We start from the raw sequence: 21,938 nt of genomic DNA on the forward strand, positions 1-21,938 counted from the left end.
AATACAAGACGGCCGAGGAAAAAAATCTACACTTCCTTTCCCAGTCTGTACTTTCTTTGGCATTTGTGCCATCCATATATATGCCCAAATCTGATAAAAGGGGGCAGAAGGGAGGAGAAAAAAGAGTAAGCACTAGTCTAAGTAGAGTACTGGGCTGGATGCTGTGGAGGTTACAAGATGATACCGGTTTGCAGGCTCTGCCTGGAAGCTTAGAGTAACAGTAGGTGAACAAGCAAACCCATGAGAAGTTAATGAATTCAGAACAGAATGTGGTAAATCACCGATGAGCATGACTAGTCCGTGCTGCAAGGGGAGGTCATTGTGGACTCAGTGCTTAAGCTCTTGGGGGAGAAGAGAAAGGCTTCAAAGGGGAAGGGAAGGGCTTCCCTGGTGGCGCAGTGGTTGAGAGTCCGCCTGCCGATGCAGGGGACACGGGTTCGGGACACGGGTTCGTGCCCCGGTCCGGGAAGATCCCACATGCCGCGGAAAGGCTGGGCCTGTGAGCCATGGCCGCTGAGCCTGCGCGTCCGGAGCCTGTGCTCCGCAACGGGAGAGGCCACAACAGTGAGAGGCCTGCGTACCGCAAAAAAAAAAAAAAAAAAAGGGGGAAAGGAAGATTTGTCCTGTGATTTGAAGACTTGAGTAGCAGGAAGAGGCCGGTGGTGTAAGTTGCCCCTGTTGTTTCCCGTGTAAAGGCCGGCATTTGTAGTCCTGGATTTGGGACTTTGGGAGGAGAAGGCAGGAATGGAAGGGCCTCCCAGGTCATTCCCGCTGATAGAGGCATTCAGGGGGAAAGAGCGATTTTGTGCCCGACCGCATGCTCACAAAGCTTTGCGTGCCCAGGTGGGCATCCACTGTCAGTGACTATCAGTAGCCACTGTTCCTTTTGGGTCATTATTTTCTTCTTCATGAGTTGTTTTTTGTTCTTGTTGTTGCTTTGTATATAAACATGTTTCCTTCTCATATTTTCTATTAAGGGCAGTAACAGCTGTGCTGAATTCAATTCAGGTTCCTTGGATTAAAAACATATGCAATTTTTATTTACCCACAGTAGTTCAGTTTTTACTCTTCTTTTTTTTTTGGTAGCGCCAGGTCTTTAGTTGAGGCAGGCAGGCTCCTTAGTTGCGGCTAGCTGGCTCCTTAGTTGTGGCATGTGAACTCTTAGTTGCAGCATGCATGTGGGATCTAGTTCCCTGGTCAGGGATTGAAGCCGGGCCCCTGGCATTGGGAGCGTGAGTCTTATCCACTGCGCCACCACGGAAGTCCCTCACAGTAGTTCAGTTTTAAAGAGGGTCAGGCTTACCCGTATCACTTCCTTTTTCAGACAAATGGACACCTCCCTGGGAATGGAGATGTGTATCAAGAAAGGCTGGCACGTTTAGAAAATGATAAAGAATCTCTCGTTCTTCAGGCAAGTGATTTTTAAATGCTGTTTTTCCCTCATGACTTAACTTACAAAGACCATTTTAAATTGGGATGGCAAGTTCAGATGCTCGCAGGAGCCAGACTGCCTATAGAAGTAAGCGCAGTAGGCCATCTGTACACGTTCAGGAGCGGTGAGGACTGTGGCAGAACAAGCATACATGTGAACAACACTTCTCAGCCTCTGCTCTTCAAGGGCCAGTCTGATGACAGGCACAGTGTCATCTGATTTTCTGATGTGATCTGTTTCTTTTTTAATATATAGCAGAAATTCTGATTTTTATACTATATATGTGTGTCTATATATTCATACATCTGTTCCATAAATATGAATAAGTATTTCTGAATCTGAATATATATTTAATTTTTCAATTTTAAAAATGGTATCATGGACCAAACAAAACACAAAGTGGGTAGTGGAGTCCTGTTTGGAGGCTAAATCAGAGTTTTCCTCTCCTTCATAATCCTTTAAGTCCTTGGCACGTAGTCTTACTTTGGTAGTTGAGCTAAAAGAGCTGAAGCATATTTACGAGGCTGGTGATCGTTGGGAGGCAAACTCAGGTTTGCAATAAGCACTGAGGATGAAGGACTAAGCCAGTGGCTCCTCTTGCACCTCTGAGCTACACCCTGGCTTTCGAACACATTCGTGGACGGTGTGATCATGAAACATCTCATGGAGGCTGGATTCCCTGGACTCTTGGTTTGTCAAGCGTCAGATTTAAATAGTCCTTGATAACTTCTCTTTCAAACATTAACTTCATTTCCTCTCTTAATCTCTAATACCACCTCCTACCCCCACCATCCCTCAAAAAAGATAGTTTCTGTATATGCTCTTTCTCTATAAAGTGTTGCACATCCCCAATCAGCCCTAACTTCCTTGAAAATTGAATAGGAGTCCTCAGACCAATAAGCATCACATAAATAAGAGTGTGAAGGTCTGGTTTCTTATTAATTCTCAGATTTATTTTTTTACAGCCAAATGAGTGTTAACGTCATCCCAGTTTTTGTTCTATGTAGAGAAATAAAGTTGGCAGTGGGACCCAAATTCTTCCTAATCCATTACGATATTTTGCTCTAAATACAGGTAAGTGTGTTAACAGACCAGGTAGAGGCTCAGGGAGAAAAGATTCGCGATTTGGAGTTTTGCCTTGAAGAGCACAGAGAGAAGTTGAATGCCACAGAAGAAATGCTGCAACAGGTATGTTCAGAAGCCGGTACCGAGGTGGGGTTTTTCTGCTGGCCTATTTGAGATGCTACATTTATATGTTGTGTTTGCTCTGATGCAGTGGTGAATTTCGTGATTCACTTAGCCTGGTTTATTTTACTTTTTTTCTTTTTGGCTGCGCCGCTCGGCATGTGGGATCTTAGTTCCCTGACCAGGGATCAAACCCACGCTCCCTACAGTGGAAGCGTGGAGTCTTAACCACTGGACCACCAGCGAAGTCCCCTGGCTTATTTTAAGCAAAAAACCTAGAGTAGCAGGTCTCTAAACACATACACACAGTAGAAAGTGTTCACTGCAATTAGAGTCTGGAATAAAATATTAATAGGATTGTAGATAATTTTAAATGTCTCCTTTATGCTTTCATATGGTTTCCTAATTTCCAACCATGAATGTATATTTTATGATTAAGAAAGAAGATAAGTACCTTATATGACTTATTGGAAAAATTTTGTAATGTATATGGGTGCACACACACATGGTGCTCGTCTATGAGAGGCCTATGATACAGCAGGTAGAATACACACTGGAGCGAGACTGTTAAGGTTGAGTCTCTGCTTTGCCATTGCCTTGCTGTATGACCTTCTGCAAGTTCTTAACCTCTCTGTTCCTTAGCTTCCTCGTCTGTTGAATAAGAATAATTCATGAATTATCCTATGAGTTTCTATCTCATAAGGTTGTTTTGAGGACTGAACCCCTGAATACCTGTAAGAACAGTGCCTGGCACATAGCAAACATAACAGCATCTTCAGTGTTATCATCAGGCTTAAGAATATATACGTTTATATATGTGTGTATCAATATAATGCTTATGGAGCATGAGTTCGGCTCTTTGAAGGGTAACTAAAGCAAATAATTTTTTCCAAATGTATCTATTATGAATTAATCTTCACATCCTCTACTTAAGAGTTACTGCTTCGCAGTCGTAAGCAAGACACATCCATATGTGGCTGTTTACAATAAAACAACTTTTGGATGTCTCTCTTAAATTCTAATAGGAGCTTCTGAGCAGGACATCCTTAGAAACTCAGAAGTTGGACCTGATGGCTGAAATATCTAACTTGAAGTTAAAACTCACAGCTGTAGAGAAGGACAGATTGGATTACGAAGATAGATTCAGAGACACAGAAGTAAGTGATACCCTTCCTCTCTCTTTATATACATATACGTATCTATGCACATATATATGCATACTTAGATATCTTGCACACACATATTCCTAGAACAAGTTGAAATTCCTTGGAGTTGTGAAGGCGAGGCAGTTAATTACTATGTTCCCTCATTATCCATGCTTCTTTTTAAGAATAAACTTACACTGACTTTTTATCACTAAATGATAGTGGTAATTTTTATTTTGAGACTTTTTTTTTTTTTTTTTTTTTTTTTTTGCGGTACGCGGGCCTCTCACTGCCGTAGCCTCTCCCGTTGCGGAACACAGGCTCCGGACACGCAGGCTTAGCGGCCATGGCTCACGGGCCCAGCCGCTCTGCCGCATGTGGGATCTTCCCGGACCGGGGCACGAACACGCATCCCCTGCATCGGCAGGTGGACTCTCAACCACTGCGCCACCAGGGAAGCCCTATTTTGAGACTTTTGATATGAAATATTACTCCTTTCACTTGCCTTTAGAAATACTTTTGACTTTCGGGCATTTGGAGCTTCTGTCTATCTATTCTAGCCATCCATGCATCCATCTGTCCATCCATACTGATTCTCTTCATTGTGGAAATAATGGGTTCAAGTGCATGATCTTACTAGTAGTTCTTATTTAAGCACACTGATTACTTACTCTATAGTAAGTAGATTTTTAAATGTGTATGGCAAACATGCTTTCATTATGTAATCATAAAAATCGCAGAGTTTTAGAGGTCATTTAATTTGGCCTTCTACTTTTGGTCTAATCCACATGTAAGTCATTCCAAATAAATACAGCTCAGTATACTTTTGTGAAATTCAGGGTAGATTCTACAACATGAAATACCCATTTTCCTGGCTAAGCATGCTTTCTTGTTTGTTTGACCTAGTTTATTGTTAATCCAGGTTTTCTAATTTGTTAATTGCTTTTTTGTCAAGGCGGAGTTCAGAGCATATCCAAATGAAATCTGTTCATTTGAAAATAAGTGTAAAGAACTGTAGACATTTTTTCTCTCCTAGGGCCATCTCTTCCTTTCTCTTTGTTTCCTCAGTTGGGGTATGGAGAGGTGTCATACTGAATTAGAAAATTGGGTACCAAGAAGGAGAGAGGAGAAATCATTTACTCACTTTCCCCCTCTATCTTCATATCAAATATTTATTTTATGCTCACTCCATGCCATCACGATATGATATATATTATCCACATATGTTATCCACTGTGTGAAAGTCCTTCCTTGAGCTGAATGCAATAAGGTTTACTCCATTGTTATTTTTAAAATTAAATTTTCTGTCGAAGATGTAACTATAATGGAAAGTCTTGGTATATGTATTACTTGCTCAGTAACAAAAGGAAATCCCCAGCTTAGCTCATGTTTTAATCTTAAAGCTCTTTGTCAGTCACCTATATAAGTATGTTTTTCATTTAATTGAGACTGGGGCTTTTAAAACAAAACTTAGGAAGTTACCTACTTTCATTAAAATTCTCGCTTTTGTGCTTTCTTGAAAAATCTGTTTGGATATTTCCTCTTTTCCCTTCTGTCTTTCCCTGACTCCACAGCTGCTACAGAACACATTGGTAGAATTCAGTCAACAGATGGATAACATGGCAGTGGAGCTAACTCTGGTGTCAGGAAAGAAGTTTATCGTTTTGGGGCATTAAGAGGTGGCCTTATTATACACACAAAGTTTAGGGAAAGTCTTAACCGGCACAGGTGTGGTTAATTTGGATATGAGATGTTAACCAAATATTGGGACTAAATTGAAGTAGCTGTTTTAGGATTTTTTTTTTTGTAAGACCCCAGAGTAGTATCTACATCTCTTGAGTTTGTCTGCATTTTTTATAAATCCTTTTTTGGGGTTTACTTGCTTTGCTCGTGCATTCTCTCAATCATATGGAAGGTGATCTTGTTATCAAACTTGTAGTAATCCCTGATAATTTTCTAATAAACATTCAACACTATTGTTAAAATGTAGCATGCACATACTCAGAGATTATGGGATATATGATAAACTTTGTTAAACATGAAAATAGTGTTCAAAATTAAAACTAAAAAATTAAAATTGAATATGCTCATTTTCTTAGAATGAGCATAGAATGCTCATTGTCTTAGAATTTTAGATTATTTGGAGATGAATTTCTAAGAAAACATTGGAGTGGGGGAAGAAGTATAGATACTTCCAAAAGACTTGGGGTAAGAGTCTTGAAACTTTGGAAGATTGAGGGCTTGCCTGTCCCAGGAACTGCTGATAGATGTTTGGCATCGTTCAATGGTGCCCCCTTGTGGTAAGAATACAGATATCAGAAATGAGTTTCTGTGGAGCCCTGAGGAGTTTTCTGAAAAGGAAAAGATAACAGGGATTTTCTTTTTAAAACAGTACTGAACTTCTGATAAGAAGTTAGTTGGAAATAATTTGTATTACATTTTTCAAAGTTTCATGTTAAGGAGCTACTTCCAGATTTTCCAGCTTGACTTTTCATGGGAAGATAGGGCTTCTTTCAGATTAGAAATTTATGTTCGTATTTATGGTGTTGCTACAAAGCATGATTGGGTAGGTTTTTTTTAGTAGAAAAATGACCTCAATTTATAATTCTATTTTATTCATTTGTTTCTTCTTTACAAATTGCCACTGTTTCTAAAGGAAGTGGTAAAATACAACAATCCAATAGAATTCAAAGCTGTTTTTTGTTTTGTTTTGTTTTGTTTTTTTTGCGGTGCGCGGGCCTCTCACTGTCGTGGTCTCTCCCGTTGCGGAGCACAGGCTCCGGACGCGCAGGCTCAGCGGCCATGGCTCACGGGCCCAACCGCTCCGCGGCATGTGGGATCTTCCCGGACCGGGGCACGAACCCGTGTCCCCTGCATCGGCAGGCGGACTCTCAACCACTGCGCCACCAGGGAAGCCCCAAAGCTGTTTTTTACCAATAAGAAAGTGGGAAAATATATATAAGAAAGACCAGATTGATTAAGGAAGGCTACTAAGAATTCGTATTATGCAAAGATGGTTAATAAATGGGAGATAAATAAATGGGAGAAACTGACCTTTTCCTTGAACTTGAATTCTGAACTTGTACATAAGGACTCACAACTAAAATGTTATTAAATGATGTCAGTTATTTACCTCATTCATAAAAGGAGAAAATAGATATCCTCTTATTGAAACATTGTATTAATAGTAATTATAATTAATATTAATAAGTAATTATTCTATAATACTAGGTAGTACTTTTCCCCCTTTTACAAGAAACTACAATTTAAAAGCTTGTAGGTTTTCTGAGAAGTGTATTTCACAACAGCATCCTTTTTTCTAGCCCCTGTGAGATTGAATTCTTACACTTAGAAGTTTAGAATAATCCCTCAATAAAAAGCTTTTATTTCTTATTGCGTTGTTCTGTTTGTTTTTTACAGCATTCTTGTGTAATTCTCTTCTGTCTGTGAATCTGTGGCTCAGGAATAAATGTCTTGAAAAGAAAGGAAAAAAAACACGTTAACCATTGGTGGGGTTTTCATGCCTTGTGGTTAAAAAAAAAAAAGTCTTCACAGAGTATTTGAGCCCTTCTTTTGGATGAGTTGGTATTGTTTCACATTTTAATTTCCTTTTCCTATTTTCTGGGCTCTGGACAAAGATATGTCACTATTGCTCAGAATATTTAGACAAATTTTATTAGCAAATTAGTTTTGTTTGTTTGGTTTTTTTTTTGTGGTACACGGGCCTCTCACTGTTGTGGCCTCTCCCGTTGCGGAGCACAGGCTCCAGACGCGCAGGCTCAGCGGTCATGGCTCACAGGCCCAGCCGCTCCGCGGCATGTGGGATCTTCCCGGACCGGGGCACGAACCCGTGTCCCCTGCATCGGCAGGCGGACTCTCAACCACTGCGCCACCAGGGAAACCCACAAATTAGTTTTTTTTAAATAAAAGTAGAAAAGTTGTATGATTGTATTTGTATTATGAAAACATTAGGATTGCTTTCTTTTTCATTTTCCAAATATAAAATTATTATGATACTGAATATATTTGTAAACGATAAGGCCCTCATCTACCCTCAAGTTGTGAATCCTTGGTCTAAAGTGTTTAAATTTCATTTGATTCTCCAAGATTGGGCTGATGAACAATCTGTTTTTTTGTAGAAAAATTAAGAAATTATTAAAGTATTTTTGTAAATATCCATATATCACTGAAAAGTCTCTAAAAGTAAGTGACTTTACTAAAGAAAATTTCTCTGGTTTATTTTAAAAGATAAGAGTTCATATAGTGATTTTTAGTCTAGAAATATTTGCACAATGATAGTAAGTGATCAGCTACATTTCTTAAAATTTTAGTCACCTTTCATTTTCATAATCAATCGTATCATTTTAGGGCAGAGGCAATGTTTTCAATGGAAAGATGCTTTAATTCTCAAGGAGACACATTCATTTTCAGTTGTCTGATCTCATTCATCCAGCTTTAACTCAGGAGCTATTGACTGAAGATTTCCAAGCTGCTATTTTGGTAGATAAGTGTGTTACTGGTTTCCTAATGTATTTCCTTGTCGCTTTTTGGACAGGGGCTAATGCAGGAGATCAATGATTTGAGGTTAAGAGTCACTGAAATGGACAATGAAAGACTTCAGAATGAAAAAAAGCTGAAATCTACCAAAGTAAGTTCTCACAATGGCAAAAATTTTTATATAAATGGCTCACTATCTACAATCAATAATATAAATAAAATACATTTTCTACTTAGTATATGATAGAGAAGGCATTTTACAAGGGAATGAAGTTTTTCCCCAAGCTGGAGACCATCTTGAATTTAAACACTACTGTTCTGAATAAGAATCAGGGTTTAACTAATCTGATAGAACGTAACCTGTCATTTCTCTTAATTATCTAACCTCCTTTATAAACTGATACTGTTTTCTTGGTTACTTAGCTTGTCTTTTTCTATCTGTAGTTTTCTTTCCCTCCTGTCTCTCTACCAGTCTTTAATGGCCAAACTTTCTAGCATGAAAATCAAGGTGGGTCAGATGCAGTATGAAAAGCAGCGGATGGAACAAAAGTGGGAGTCCCTGAAGGTGTAGTAGACCTTGGGTAATGGGGTCCATGGCCTGTTGCTTTCTGGCTTGTGTTGTTTTGCTGTGATGGTGTTTTTAGTGGTGTGTGCATTCATTTTGTGTGTGTGTCACCTGTTCTTTAAAAATATGTTTAAAGCTGATTAGAGGGACAATACAATCCCTAATATTGTTTTCAGAAACATATGAAATAGTGAAAAACAATAAGCAGGTAAAATAAAAGTATTCGTTTATAAATTAAATCTCACTCTCTTGGACTCTCTGAGATTCAAGCATAGTAAAATAATTGCAGCAATTCAGCTGTGAAAGAATTCTGGTATCAATAGTAGACACTGTTTTCTTCCTTCTTGGCGATAAATGTGTGCATCGGTTAACTCTGTCATGGCAGTGAGTAGAAGTTACTGCTTAGAAGCACAGTGAGAACAGGCAGCACTTCTTGCCAGTGCTACTGAAAATTCCTTGTATTTGGTGTCCATTCCTACCACAAACAAAAACTACAGGGCCAACTTCTTAGCTCCATTGGAGAGCTACATCTTCTCATAATACCAAACATAGTACGTATCTTTAGAGACTGAAACTATATTAAGAAAAATAAAGGTGTACTTATTAGCATTGCATGGCTTTATTTCCTGGGTTAAATACAGCCAGCAAAACTTAAATTTGTCAAAGCTAATTCTTTACCAAAATGAAACAGAAACAAACATTAGTAAATAGCACATTGGATTTGGGGTCTTAAATAGTTGTGTAGTTTAAAAAAAAAAAAGACTTAAAATCTGTTTTCTAAATCTCTTTTTTTCCATTGTTGTAGGAGATTCTATTCTTTTACCTTAGTGATGAGGATGAATTATTTAGTCCCGTGATTTGGCTAAAGTTGTTCATCGCGTGCTACCTTACCCACTAATTAAGCTCTATCTTGTCCAGGGAACATGAGTGCCATCTTGAAATGCTGAATAAATGTCAAGCAAGTCTAGTATATTATTTTCCAATTTGCATTTTGTTTTGCTTGTATGACACTAAGCATCTAATGATTATCTTCCTTGATTAACTTGGTCAGATTTTTTACCTAACATAAAATTTAAACCTTAGGGCTGCCCTAGTCCTAATCACACTTTAAAAGATTTATTTTTAATTTGGTCACAAGGAAACTTGAAATAATTATACCATAACTATTATAAGTTGTACTTTTATTAATTGTCTTGCTTCCTGCTTATCATTGCCACTGTCTGATTTCTGAAGTTTGCGTCTAAATTCTTGTAGTTTTTTGTTTCATTCACAAAAACTAATTATTGACTTAAGAGTTAACAGACTCTCTGAATATTCCCTTTTAGTCATAATCTACTCTTTTTAAACGAATTCATCATTTGTAGGAGGAACTGGCATCTCTAAAAGAACAGCTGGAAGAGAAGGAATCTGAAGTAAAAAGACTACAAGAAAAATTGGTTTGCAAGATGAAAGGAGAAGGGATTGAAATTCTTGATCGAGGTAAGAATATGTATTTAACATTTGTTCTCTTGTTTTGTTAAAGTCGTCCAAGATCTATAAAAGAAACTGATGTTAGATGATGTGTACCATTAGCATCTAAGAGAGAGAGGAGTAGCAGAGGCCATCTGGGCCCAGGACTGCAGGGACTCCTCCAAGCCTCTTTACTGTGCTTGAGCATCTATTAACTTCCTCTTGAGCAGCTGGAGAAGGGCACCTCTTTTCTTTAGTGGGACTTTATTTTAGATTACACGGTAAATTCCCATCATGTCCAAATTGCAATACAAGGAAGTGTCAAAAAGAATTAAAAGGAACCAAAACTATGTCCCAAGATTATTCCCCTCTGAACTGAACTTGAGACAACATAAAGTAAGGCATTTAGGAACCTTGCCTGCCTTTTTGAGAGGAGAGAGGGAAGGCTGTGTATCTTTGGAAAGTTAATGAACATTTCTTATCATGCATTGAGCCCTCAACCTTCTAGAAAGCAAAATAGGTTAATTCCGTTTTGGGAAAACTGTATGAATTTATCCAAAAAATTGTTTTCATAAATTGAGGAGGTTTGTCCTGGACATCATATGGACTGTAATTTTTCATAATGTAGGTTATACCCGCTAGAAAATAACTTGAATGAAATGTGGGTTTTTAAAAAATTATATTTGGAAGTGTATATGCCTGTAACATCTGACAACACTCGGTCAAATTTAACCTTTCTTTGTTATAACAAATGGTACGGCAAAAGCAAGTTCTGACTCATTCAAAACAGAACAAATTCCAGTTAGTGTAGATTTGGTACATTTTTATCTATTGCTTTATCTGTTTTGTCTATTTTATCTATTATTGTCTGTACAATGAGGGGCTTGAATTAGATTACCTCCAAAGTCTTCTTGGCTCTAGAATACCCTGGCTTTATTTACCTGTAGGTATCACAATCCCCTCTCCATCAGAAAACTCAATTCATCCAACATTGAGGGAAATGGATTTTTCCCCTCTATTTTGGCATGTGTAGAATGTATGTTCTTCAAGGACACTCACAGACAGGTCATGCTTTCAAGATTCTAAGGAAAAAAATGGAATCATAGAGGCTATGTGGGCTAGAGGCTATGTTGGCTATGCTAGAGTAATGCTACCCAAAGTCGGATCTGAGGACTAGCAGTAGCAGTGGTCTGTGAACCACTTGTCAGCAGTACACAGCCAGGCACTAAGAGCAAGTGCTTAGAAACTTCGTGGAATCTGATGTTGCCATAACATCTACCTGCATGATCAGTGGACTCATCTTGGTGAACAGGAGGAGATGGACCACTTCAGTGTTGCTGAACTTGAGCAGTGAGATGAATATGACATAAGCAATGTCCTAATCACATTCAGGAGGGTCACATATCAGACTGTAATGGAAATGTAAAAAACAACCAATGCAACATTAGCTGGTTTTTCATCACAGTTAGTGTAAGAAGCACTTGTACTCCAAAGGCCCAATTTTAATACAAGAAAATCAAGGTTCAGAAAGGTGAAGTAACAGAGGTAGTAACTCAGATTTACATCTTCTGATTAACTACATTAGATTCTCTTTCTAACCTCACAGAGGGCATGTTATATTGTAGTATCAGTCCTAAAGTCATAAAATAATGCTTAATATTCAGTCTTTATGAGGCTAGAGTCTCTTTATTTTAGGTAAAAGGAGACCAAATAATAGTGCTTTTAAAATATTACTTATTGTTGTAATGTATGCTAACTTCCAATTCAATGGGTTTTCCTGCACAGATGAAAATTTTAAAAAGAAGCTCAAAGACAAAAGTAAGGTTTTTGGTGTATTTCCATCAGCCTTTACATTCACCAAAAGTACTACTTGGACTGTTCTTTGCATGTGTTTTTAAAACATTTCTCTCCCCAAAGATGTAAAATTGCTTCATCGATAAGCTCCCCATTTCTTCAGAGTATACAAAATAGAGGGCAAATAAACAAACAATAAAACAAGGAGTAAAAGACCGTTTTGCTTATTGCTCCTGGTTCAGCCCTTTTGCTCTGCAGGATATAGCAGAGCACCCAGAGTGGTGGAGGTGAGGAAACGTTTTCTCCGTGGCCCAGGAGATACAGGGTCAGAGGAGAAAATAATGTTTATACTCCTATGAAAACCTACTGTTTTTACGGTCTACCACAGTTGAAGATTATTTTGAACTTTGCTTTTGTTTTCCAATGTTTTGTAGCCCACTTTTTCACTGAGATCTATATTAAGGGCTTCTATAAACATATCCTCTTGTGTTACAAAAGAAATTGTACCCAGGCTGACTAACAGAGACTAGAGTTAATGCAGTGTAATCGATAAAGCCTTAGTGGACTTTCCTCCAGACATTAAGTTCTTAAGGGAATTTGCCATTAAAAAAAAAAAAGAAGAAAAGCAGTTCCTAAACAGTATACCTTAATTGAAAGTATTGTATCAGAGCTGAATGAGGCACCACTGTTTTAAAATTTACCTTCAGTAGTATTTTTTTGTCCTCAAAAGCAGACAACCTTAGCTGAACATTTTCCTCTGTTTCAATTTTTTTAATTTGTGATTTCAGTTTGGGTTGACTTTCCATATTTAAAATGTTTGTTTTTTTATTACTAAAGTAACATGCTTTTGTATTTGAGTGTCACATTTTAAGGAGAATCACTTACTTTGGCCTTTTAAAATAGTATTGTTTAAAAACGTTTTAAAATAGTACTGGAAATGAAGTTTATAGATGAAGCAAAGTACTTGTTATCCTTCTGTATGGAACCTACAGCCAGCTGCTTAGCATGATACTCATGTAAATATCACGTTCCTTCAGGCTCTTACCATTTGTGTCTCCATCTTGGTTATAACCGAACATCATTTTCTCTGCTCTTGTCATATATACACCATTCATTGCTTTCACCTGCTTTATAAGTTTCTTCTTTGAAAGCCCTGTATTTTTATTGTTATAGCACTGAAATTTCATCTTCAGTGTTCTTATGAGGATTTTGTTCTTCCTTTGAGAGAGGGTAGTTGTTTTCTTTCTGGAATGATGACTATTAAGGTGAGTTAGAAAGTGTTCATTTTTCAGGTTTTCCCTAAAAGAGAATATGAATGGTAAATGTGCCTTTAAAAAAAAAAAAAGAAAGTGGAACAAATCATTAACATCTTTACCTTGCAACATTTCGATCTGAAGAGTCAGTAGCTTCTTGTTATTGTCACACAAGTTAACTAAACAGACTTCTGATTTGCTGTTGTGATATTTCAGATATTGAAGTACAAAAAATGAAAAAGGCTGTGGAGTCTTTGATGGCAGCAAATGAAGAAAAGGTAACTAGATGAAATTTAAGTGTTTATTTGGACGTGTAATAACATCATTTTGATCATTCCATGCATTCTCATCAGATATCCCAGTTTGAAAGAACATCGCCTAAACACAGCTGACGTTAAGAGGCAAGCATTCTCCCTTCCTGCCCAAGTGGGCCTGCTCTCGGGGGGCGGGTCATAGACGTACTTGTGCTGCACAGACAGGAATGGAGACCAGCAGCACTGGCTCCACTGAGAATCTACCCCTCCCAACCACCGCCCTGAATTTAGAAAATGTTCAGGTTATCAGATCAGCTCTTTATATTCAGGTGACAAATGAGACAAAGGATACAGGCCATAGTACATCCTTTCTGTGGTCCCTGGAAATTCTGGACTGCCCTATGAACTCTGAAGGAGGTAGCCATGGCAACTTTAGCTTCATGATCCTGTTGATTTTCTTCTCTAGGAACATGTTATTTCCTTCACACTCCTGGCCTCTTTCACATCTGGGATTATCTCTGCTCTCCTGATGGTGAGATACCAGGAAACAAGCACAGGCACCATGTAATCAAGGATGGCACTCGGCTTTGTTTTAGCTATGCTCACCTAATGCCAAGGTCTCCAAGAGGGCCTTTCCTCCAGCTGTTGCTTCTCCTTACTTCATCCTGCTAAGAGCAGGGATGCAGGGACCCTACTAAGGAAACACGCTTCTTCTTGGCTTCCCTGACCAGCCATATACCCAGCAGGCAGGTTCAGCTCCTGTCATCAGAACTGCTCTCCCCTCGTGTCCTTTAATGAATAGAACAAGGAGACATTTTCCCATGAAAAGAGTAATTTCAAGGAAATAAAAACCAAGCAAATGCCAAAGAACTTTATCTTGATCTTTTTCTCTCATCATAAACTTCTTTTCTAATTCTTTCTTGCCTACTCTGTTTGTATATTTATTTATTGCCTTTCATTCTTTTTGTTCTTTGTTCAATGGAAATAAACTCTTTCTCCTACCCACCTACCCATATATAGGTTTCTTTTTGCTAGTCTTCCCCACATCAAATAAAAAGAAAAGTCATTAGCAAGCTGCCCCACATAGATTTAATTTGAAAAAAAATCACTAAAATTCATTTGGTTTTAATTTCTCTCCCTCAAAAAGCAACAATAACAAATGAAACTCCCAATGTTGAATGAGGGCTTACTAGATGCTCAAACTTCTCTAGGAGCAGCGAGAGTGACATAACTTCTTGGTGGTTCCAAGAAGTCTTCAAAGAGGACATATTTGGGCAAATTCTGAGGGAGAGCAAAGAGTCATTCATCAGGAAAATGAAGGATTCTGGGCAAAGGATCCATGAGTGAAAACATGTCTCAAAACCAAGGCTTGAAACAACAGCCAGTGCGTGCTGGGAAAGTTCTGGAGCAGGAGATACAGGTCGAGGAGTTGGGTATATGAGAGAGTGCTGTGGCAAGGCTAATGATGTAATGATTTGGGTTCTCAGCTTTAGACCTTGGACAGTAAGATAATTAAATTGCCATGTTAGAAAGCTAACTCCAGTGGCAGAATGGAAGCAAGAATAAGGGAGGGAGAATGAAGACAGAAGAATTAAGAGGCTGTTAGAATAGGTGAGAAATGAAGACGGGCTGAAATAAGGCAATGGCAGTGAAGTGGTAAGGAAGGAAGGGATTTTAGAGAAATTCACAGGTCGACAAGATTTTTAAATCTTTGGATTTGGGAGTAAGTTTCTGGTTTGAGCAGTGGGGTGAATGATGGTGCCCATAAAAGAGTTAAGGGAATCCAAGCAGAGACCGAGATACTGGAGGCAAATAATGAGCTTCATTTTAGATGTACTCAATTTGATGTGTTCATGGGACATTACAAGGAGGTATCTCATAGAAAATTGGAAAATCAACCTAAATTTTAGGATTAATGTAGGATTATAGATTGGTGGGGAGTGAACCCCATCAATTTTAGGAGAAATGTAGAGTTGAAATATATAGATTGGTGGGGACAAAACTATAGTTCATGTGTCAGTTTGCTTTTGCTCCATGATAAATCACATTTATTATTTCTCATACTATTGTAGGTGGGCTAGATTGCTCTTCTAGTCTGGGCTGGCTTTGCTGATCTCTACCATTAGCTGGTGGCTAGAATGGGGATGGATGGTTTAAGATGGTGTAACTCACATGTCTGGTGATTGACTGGTCTAGGTTGACCCCAGCTGGGTTGTCTCTTCTCCAAATGGTCTCTCATCCTCCAGTAGACTAGCCTATGCTTCTTCATGTAGTGGCCTCAGGGTTCCCTAGGGCAGCAAGAGAGGGCAAGCCCCAATGTGCAAATACTTTTCAAGCCTTTGCTCTGAACCACATTTGTTATATATCATTGGCCAAAGCAAGTCACATGGCCATGCCCCAAATCCATGTCGGGGAAGCTAGGGAGCCCATTTTTATAATTTACCACACTGAGGGCCTGGGAAGAGAGAAGAGGGTAAAGGACAACACGTTGAAGCTCTAACATTTTATATTCTGGGTTGGGAAGATAGTGGGGGTTATGGAAGTAGAATGTTTATCTGGTCAAGGAATTAACAAATCAAAACAGAAGAAAAGAAAGAGTGGAGAGAAAAGTGAAAGAAGGAAAGAGTGGGGGTCAATCAGGTGCCATCTAGAAGTCAAATTAGAAAAAGGATGAAAAGTGTCCATTGTTTTTAGTAAAGAGAAGGTCACTGATCAGTAATTGAAGCAGCTCTGGTGGAGTGTTTGGAGAAGGGAAAAGCCAGATGGTGATTAATGGCAGCTGGTAAAGGTAGCAGGTGTAGATCTTTCTTTCAAGCTCTGCCTTAGGAGAGTAAAGGAAGTTGATTTTTTTCTTGTTTTTTTTTTGTTTTGTTTTGTGTCTTATTACCTTGTTTTGTTTTTGTTTTTTAAAGATGGCAGCTGAAGGATAGGATCTCTAACTTTAGAGGTACTTTTTCTATGTCTCTGACGTATGTAGGCAAAATATTCTGAACATTACCAGTTTTACTAAAGTTTAGAAGCATTCTTTGAATAATGTAAATAATTCATGTCTACTTATTCTTTGTGTCACAATTACTTTTGTTGTTTTAAAATCATAATATTAAAGATGATAATTTATTTTACTAATAGGATCGGAAAATAGAAGATCTTCGACAGTGCCTGAACAGGTATAAGAAAATGCAAGATACAGTGGTACTGGCCCAAGGTAAAAAAGGTAGTGTAGCTCTAAAGACTTCTCTGCTTTACTTGATTTTTAAGTGGCTGTGAACTTTTTTACATTTGGCCTCAATTTCTTTCATGAAGTATATCCATTATTTCAAGTTAGGTTGCTCCTTTCATTCATTCAGTGATGTTATTAGGCATCTGTTCTCTGCCAGAAAGTGTGTCAGCTGATGAGTACACTGTTGATTGGTTGCCCAGAGAGAGCCTCTCCACGGAGTTGACTAGGTAACGTTGCAGAGAGAAAGAAGGACAGTACCTGCAAGAGCCTCGGGGAAAGAAGACCTTGGTGTGTTTATTAAGAAACAAAAGGAGACCAGTGTACCTAGAAGGTAGTGAGCAGGGGGGAGAGTGAGACAAGACGAGATAATAGAGGTGAGCACGGCCGGGTCATGCAAAGTGAGGAGTTCAGCTCTTATTCGAGCCCAGAGGGATCCACTGAATGGTCTGAACAAGTCAGCCGCATGATCTTTGTGACAAATGGACCATCGTGGACTGTGGACCACTGGGACTATTCCAGCAGTGTTGGAAGGAAGGGAAGCCAATCAAGAGGCCCTTGCAGTATTGCAGTGGGAAGATCTGATGGTGCTGATTGGAAACGTATTTTGGTGTTAGAATCAACTCAGTAGTGTGATGAACTAGATGAGGAGAGTGAAGAAGAAGAAGGCATCAGGAAAGATCAACATTTCTGACTAAAGCAACTAGCAGATGATGGTTCCATTTACCAAGAGGGGGAAGCCTAGAGAAGGAACATGGAAGTGGTTGAGGAGGATTGTGTTCAGCTTTGAATGTGTTTTTAAAAAATCTGGGGCTTCCCTGGTGGCGCAGTCTTGAGCGTCCGCCTGCCGATGCAGGGGACACGGGTTCGTGCCCCGGTCTGGGAAGATCCCACATGCCGCGGAGCGGCTGGGCCCGTGAGCCATGGCCGCTGAGCCTGCGCGTCCAGAGCCTGTGCTCCACAACGGTAGAGGCCGCAACAGTGAGAGGCCCGCGTACTACAAAAAAAAAAAAAAAAAAGTAAAACATCTAGGTAAAGATAGTATGCATTTTGTTCTATTTATTATTATTTTATCTGCTGATGGGCCAGTTGGCCATCCACAAATGTGGCAAAGATTTGGGGGTCATTCAAAACACACAAAAATGTGAAGAACTTTGAAAGTTCTCTTGTTCATTAGCACTGCCTAGTTGGGGTTATTTGCTTTGAAAGTAAGTGCTGGCTACCAAATGTAAAATGGATAGCTAGTGGGAAGCAGCTGCATAGCACAGGGAGATCAGCTTGGTGCTTTGTGACCACCTAGAGGAGTGGGATAGGGAGGGTGGGAGGGAGGGAGGTAAAAAGTCAGTCAAAATTGCACTGGCATGATCATTGCTGGCATTTTCACGTAATTCTTTCTGGCCTTTTTTTTCTATGCATATAAGTATATAATTAAAAAAGATAGTTTTTAACCGTGTACAGCAGGATAGATGTTTATAAACCATTGAAAATTATGTCCTGTTCTATTGAAGAGTCCCCTACAGGGAAGAGATATGGGGATATATGTATATGTATAACTGATTCACTTTGTTATAAAGCAGAAACTAACACACCATTGTAAAGCAATTATACTCCAATAAAGATGTTTAAAAAAAAGAAATTACCTAGAATTACACATATCAGTAGCTATTAAAAAAAAAAAGTAAGTGCTGGAAATAAGTCTTTTGGTAGGTACTCATGGGACACTCGGATTTTGAAATTTTAATCTTGATGGGTTCACAAAGAAAGAAAATGCTGCTTTAGACCAGGATCTTTTTTTTTTTTTTTTTTTTTTTTGCGGTACGCGGGCCTCTCACTGTTGTGGCCTCTCCCGTTGCAGAGCACAGGCTCCGGACGCACAGGTCCAGCGGCCATGGCTCACAGGCCCAGCCGCTCCGCGGCATGTGGGATCTTCCCGGACCGGGGCACGAACCCATGTCCCCTGCATTGGCAGGCGGACTCTTAACCACTGCACCACCAGGGAAGCCCTAGACCAGGATCTTTGAAAAAAATGGATCTTCATCTTTTTGTCCAGAAGGCCTATCATTAAGACTTTATAAATATCTGAATGAGCAAATGAACCTCTAATTATCAGTGTAGACTTATGACAATTCTTACCACTCACCATTTTCTAAACCTTCCCAGGAGTCTCTCTTCTAAAGAATATTGCAAATTCTCAAGTAATTAATTTTTACATAGTCATAGCATTTAAAACATTGTTTGATTTTATAGAATCTCAACACTCTAATTCTAATATTTAAAAATCAAGGAAGAGCAGATTGATTTCTGTAATTAGACTACATTGTAAGACACTTGGAAAACAGATAAAAAGGGTAAAAAGTCAGTCAAAATTGCACTGGCATGATCATTGCTGGCATTTTCACGTAATTCTTTCTGGCCTTTTTTTTCTATGCATATAAGCATATAATTAAAAAAGATAGTTTTTAACCGTGTACAGCAGGATAGATGTTTATAAACCATTGAAAATTATGTCCTGTTCTATTGAAGAGTTATGTAAACAGTGATTTCTCACTAGGATTTATATTTATTTAGACAATCCTCAGGGAATTTTAAGAATACCTGAATTCTAATAAAATTAGAGTAAAAATCTAATAAAAACCTAAATTAAGAAGCTATGTCTAGTTAGTATCTTTAAACAAGTATATGATTTGCCATTTTGTATTATTCAGAGAATAGTTGGAAGGACCATTCTGTTTCTAAAGAAAGAATATCTGGCACTGTTGTTCAGCACTTAATCCTTTTCATTTCTAGAGATGTAAAAAAATTCTCAAAGTTGCTGGTTTGCTGGTTATGTGGTTCCTTCTCTCCATTAGGCCATTCTTTCTACTTTAAAATGAAATGAATGGCAAAAAAGGATCCTCTTAAGAGTCAAAGGGTCATCTATTTTCTCTTCTTTTCCTTTTTTCCTTTCTATGTTTTTTCAAGACCACAGTAGCGATGAAAATGGAGTTGTCTAAATGGTGACTTTGTTGCTGTTCAGAATCAGTTTTGTTGTACCACTGGTATTCCTCAGCTGGGTTATTTCTGAACTGAAATTTATAAAGCCCCAAATGTTGACACAGAATTACAGGAAGGTTGTTGGACTAAGTTAACTTTTAACATCAATGCTGTGAGTCTATGATTGTGTCTATTAAACCACTAGTAATTAATACCTCTACTAATACCACTACTGGATACTCATGTGGCCCAAGAGTCCCTGGGCCTTAGGTGCTCACAGTTTAAGATGCCGTTTCCTAGGTCCCACGTTGTTGTTCTTCAAGCGATGCCAGGAGTTGACTCTTTGATTTTTAGGGATCAGAAAAATTTTTATATTCAAGATAATTGGGATTCTTATCTTCCTCCAAAAGTAAAACATGAAAAGCTGCTGGTGTCCACTTTCCGCTTTGTCGTTGCTTAGGCCAAGATGGTGACTTTGAAGACCTGCTCCCTTCCAGTTCCTTCTCCACTTTGCTGGACGCACAGGGCTTTAGCGATCTGGAGAAAAACCTGTCATCTACGCCAGTAATGGGATCTCCCAGTCATGACCCATTTAACACAAGTGCTCCAGAAGAGGTATTTATAGACTCAATAGTTTCTTCATGTTAAAGAGACTCTGTCATTGAAAGTGCCATTGATAACATCAAAGACATGGTTCTTTTCTCAGGTGGATTACTGACTTGCTTTATCCCCGCAATTATTGTGACCTCCGGCTCTTTATTTGAAATGTGTGTTTTTTCCCTCTCTTTATTAATAAGTAAACACTTGGGCAATGTCAAAACCACTTATGTAATTCAGGAAAGACATATGAATCCCTTGGAGATGGATGTCATCTTCAGTACTAGGTTATAATCTACTTCCTAAAGAATAAGTAAGGAATAAGTAAAGTGAGGGTAAAGTGAGATTATGTAAATTTATTTTAGTCACGTGTGACAGTAACTGTGAAAGATGATGGACTTCAGTTAACATGCTGGGGATTGTGGAGCCATGTATTGCATGGGGGTACCCAAACCTGAGGTCAGCAGGTGAACTGATCTACAAGCGTAGTTATGGCAAAACAATAAGAAGCAAATTGCCGGGCTTCCCTGGTGGCGCAGTGGTTGAGAGTCCGCCTGCCGATGCAGGGGACACGGGTTCGTGCCCCGCTCTGGGAAGATCCCACATGCGGCAGAGCGGCTGGGCCTGTGAGCCATGGCCGCTGAGCCTGCATGTCTGGAGCCTGTGCTCCGCAACGGGAGAGGCCACAACAGTGAGCGGCCCATGTACAGGAAAAAAAAAAAAAGAAGCAAATTGCCCTGACAGATAACACATTGATTAATTGATTTCTTGGTAAATAAGGCGTCATCTGCATGGAGGATCTGATTTACGGGATCTGTAGTGTTGAAAAATGCTTCAAAGAAGCAGACGCCTTCCTATGGCCCTTCAAATTATCTTCATGAGGTGGAATGAAGAAAAAGACCACCCACTTTTTAGAAGGTAGAGATGTTGGCAATAGGGTAGACCAGATCAACACGTCTATTAGAAGGATGAACTAAGATGTCTACCATGATTATTTTTGTAATCTGGTCAGTTAATAAAAAGTGACTGCTTTCAGTTTTTTTTAAAAAAGATCATGGAAGAAAATTTTGGGTTCGAGCCCTGGTCCGGGAAGATCCCACATGCCGCGGAGCAACTAAGCCCGTGTGCCACAACTACTGAGCCTAATCACTCTATTAGATAAAAGCATATCTGCAAATATCTTCTCAAAAAGCCCTTTACTGCCTTAGGTTCCCTGTAAGGCCACTATAAGATATCCCTTTGTTTTTAGAGTTTTTGATCTTTTTGAAAGGTTCAATGAGACAGCACCACCTTGAATTTTCCTGTCTTCACAAAGCTACACCTGTGGTTTCATCTTAAGACTGTTTTCCTGACAGCACCTGTGCTTCATCTTTGCCCTCAAACCATTTCTTAATTTTAGTATGTAATGTTCCATCTAGGGAGACTAGGAATGAGAAACAGTTTAATTTTTCAAGTAAATAGTCTTGGCTCCTTTAAATTTAACAGTTGCTTCTTTGGTCACCTCTCTTCTAACATTTTATTGTAAGTAGCGAGAAGAAATCAAATGGCATCTTTACTTTTTATATCTGTTGCTCATA

At 38.9% G+C, this 21,938-nt stretch overlaps 1 protein-coding gene across 12 annotated transcripts in view; it reads left to right on the forward strand.

Annotated features, from left to right (window-relative positions):
- Window positions 1-21,938, forward strand: part of PPFIBP1 (PPFIA binding protein 1) — a 176,092-nt gene that overhangs the window by 124,261 nt on the left and 29,893 nt on the right. For 5 of the 12 annotated variants that reach the window (XM_049694179.1, XM_049694183.1, XM_049694184.1 and 2 more), the window contains 10 exons: window positions 1,325-1,411; window positions 2,507-2,620; window positions 3,643-3,774; window positions 8,318-8,410; window positions 8,732-8,824; window positions 10,189-10,303; window positions 12,059-12,091; window positions 13,537-13,598; window positions 16,704-16,788; window positions 20,225-20,379. In XM_049694179.1, coding sequence (XP_049550136.1) covers window positions 1,325-1,411; window positions 2,507-2,620; window positions 3,643-3,774; window positions 8,318-8,410; window positions 8,732-8,824; window positions 10,189-10,303; window positions 12,059-12,091; window positions 13,537-13,598; window positions 16,704-16,788; window positions 20,225-20,379 — 969 coding nt within the window. The remainder of the gene's footprint in view (window positions 1-1,324; window positions 1,412-2,506; window positions 2,621-3,642; window positions 3,775-8,317; window positions 8,411-8,731; window positions 8,825-10,188; window positions 10,304-12,058; window positions 12,092-13,536; window positions 13,599-16,703; window positions 16,789-20,224; window positions 20,380-21,938) is intronic. The other 7 variants (XM_049694185.1, XM_049694186.1, XM_049694182.1 and 4 more) reach the window with 6 other exon arrangements.

This window comes from Orcinus orca, chromosome 11 (genome assembly GCF_937001465.1).
Source record: "Orcinus orca chromosome 11, mOrcOrc1.1, whole genome shotgun sequence".
NCBI classification, from domain to species: domain Eukaryota; kingdom Metazoa; phylum Chordata; class Mammalia; order Artiodactyla; family Delphinidae; genus Orcinus; species Orcinus orca.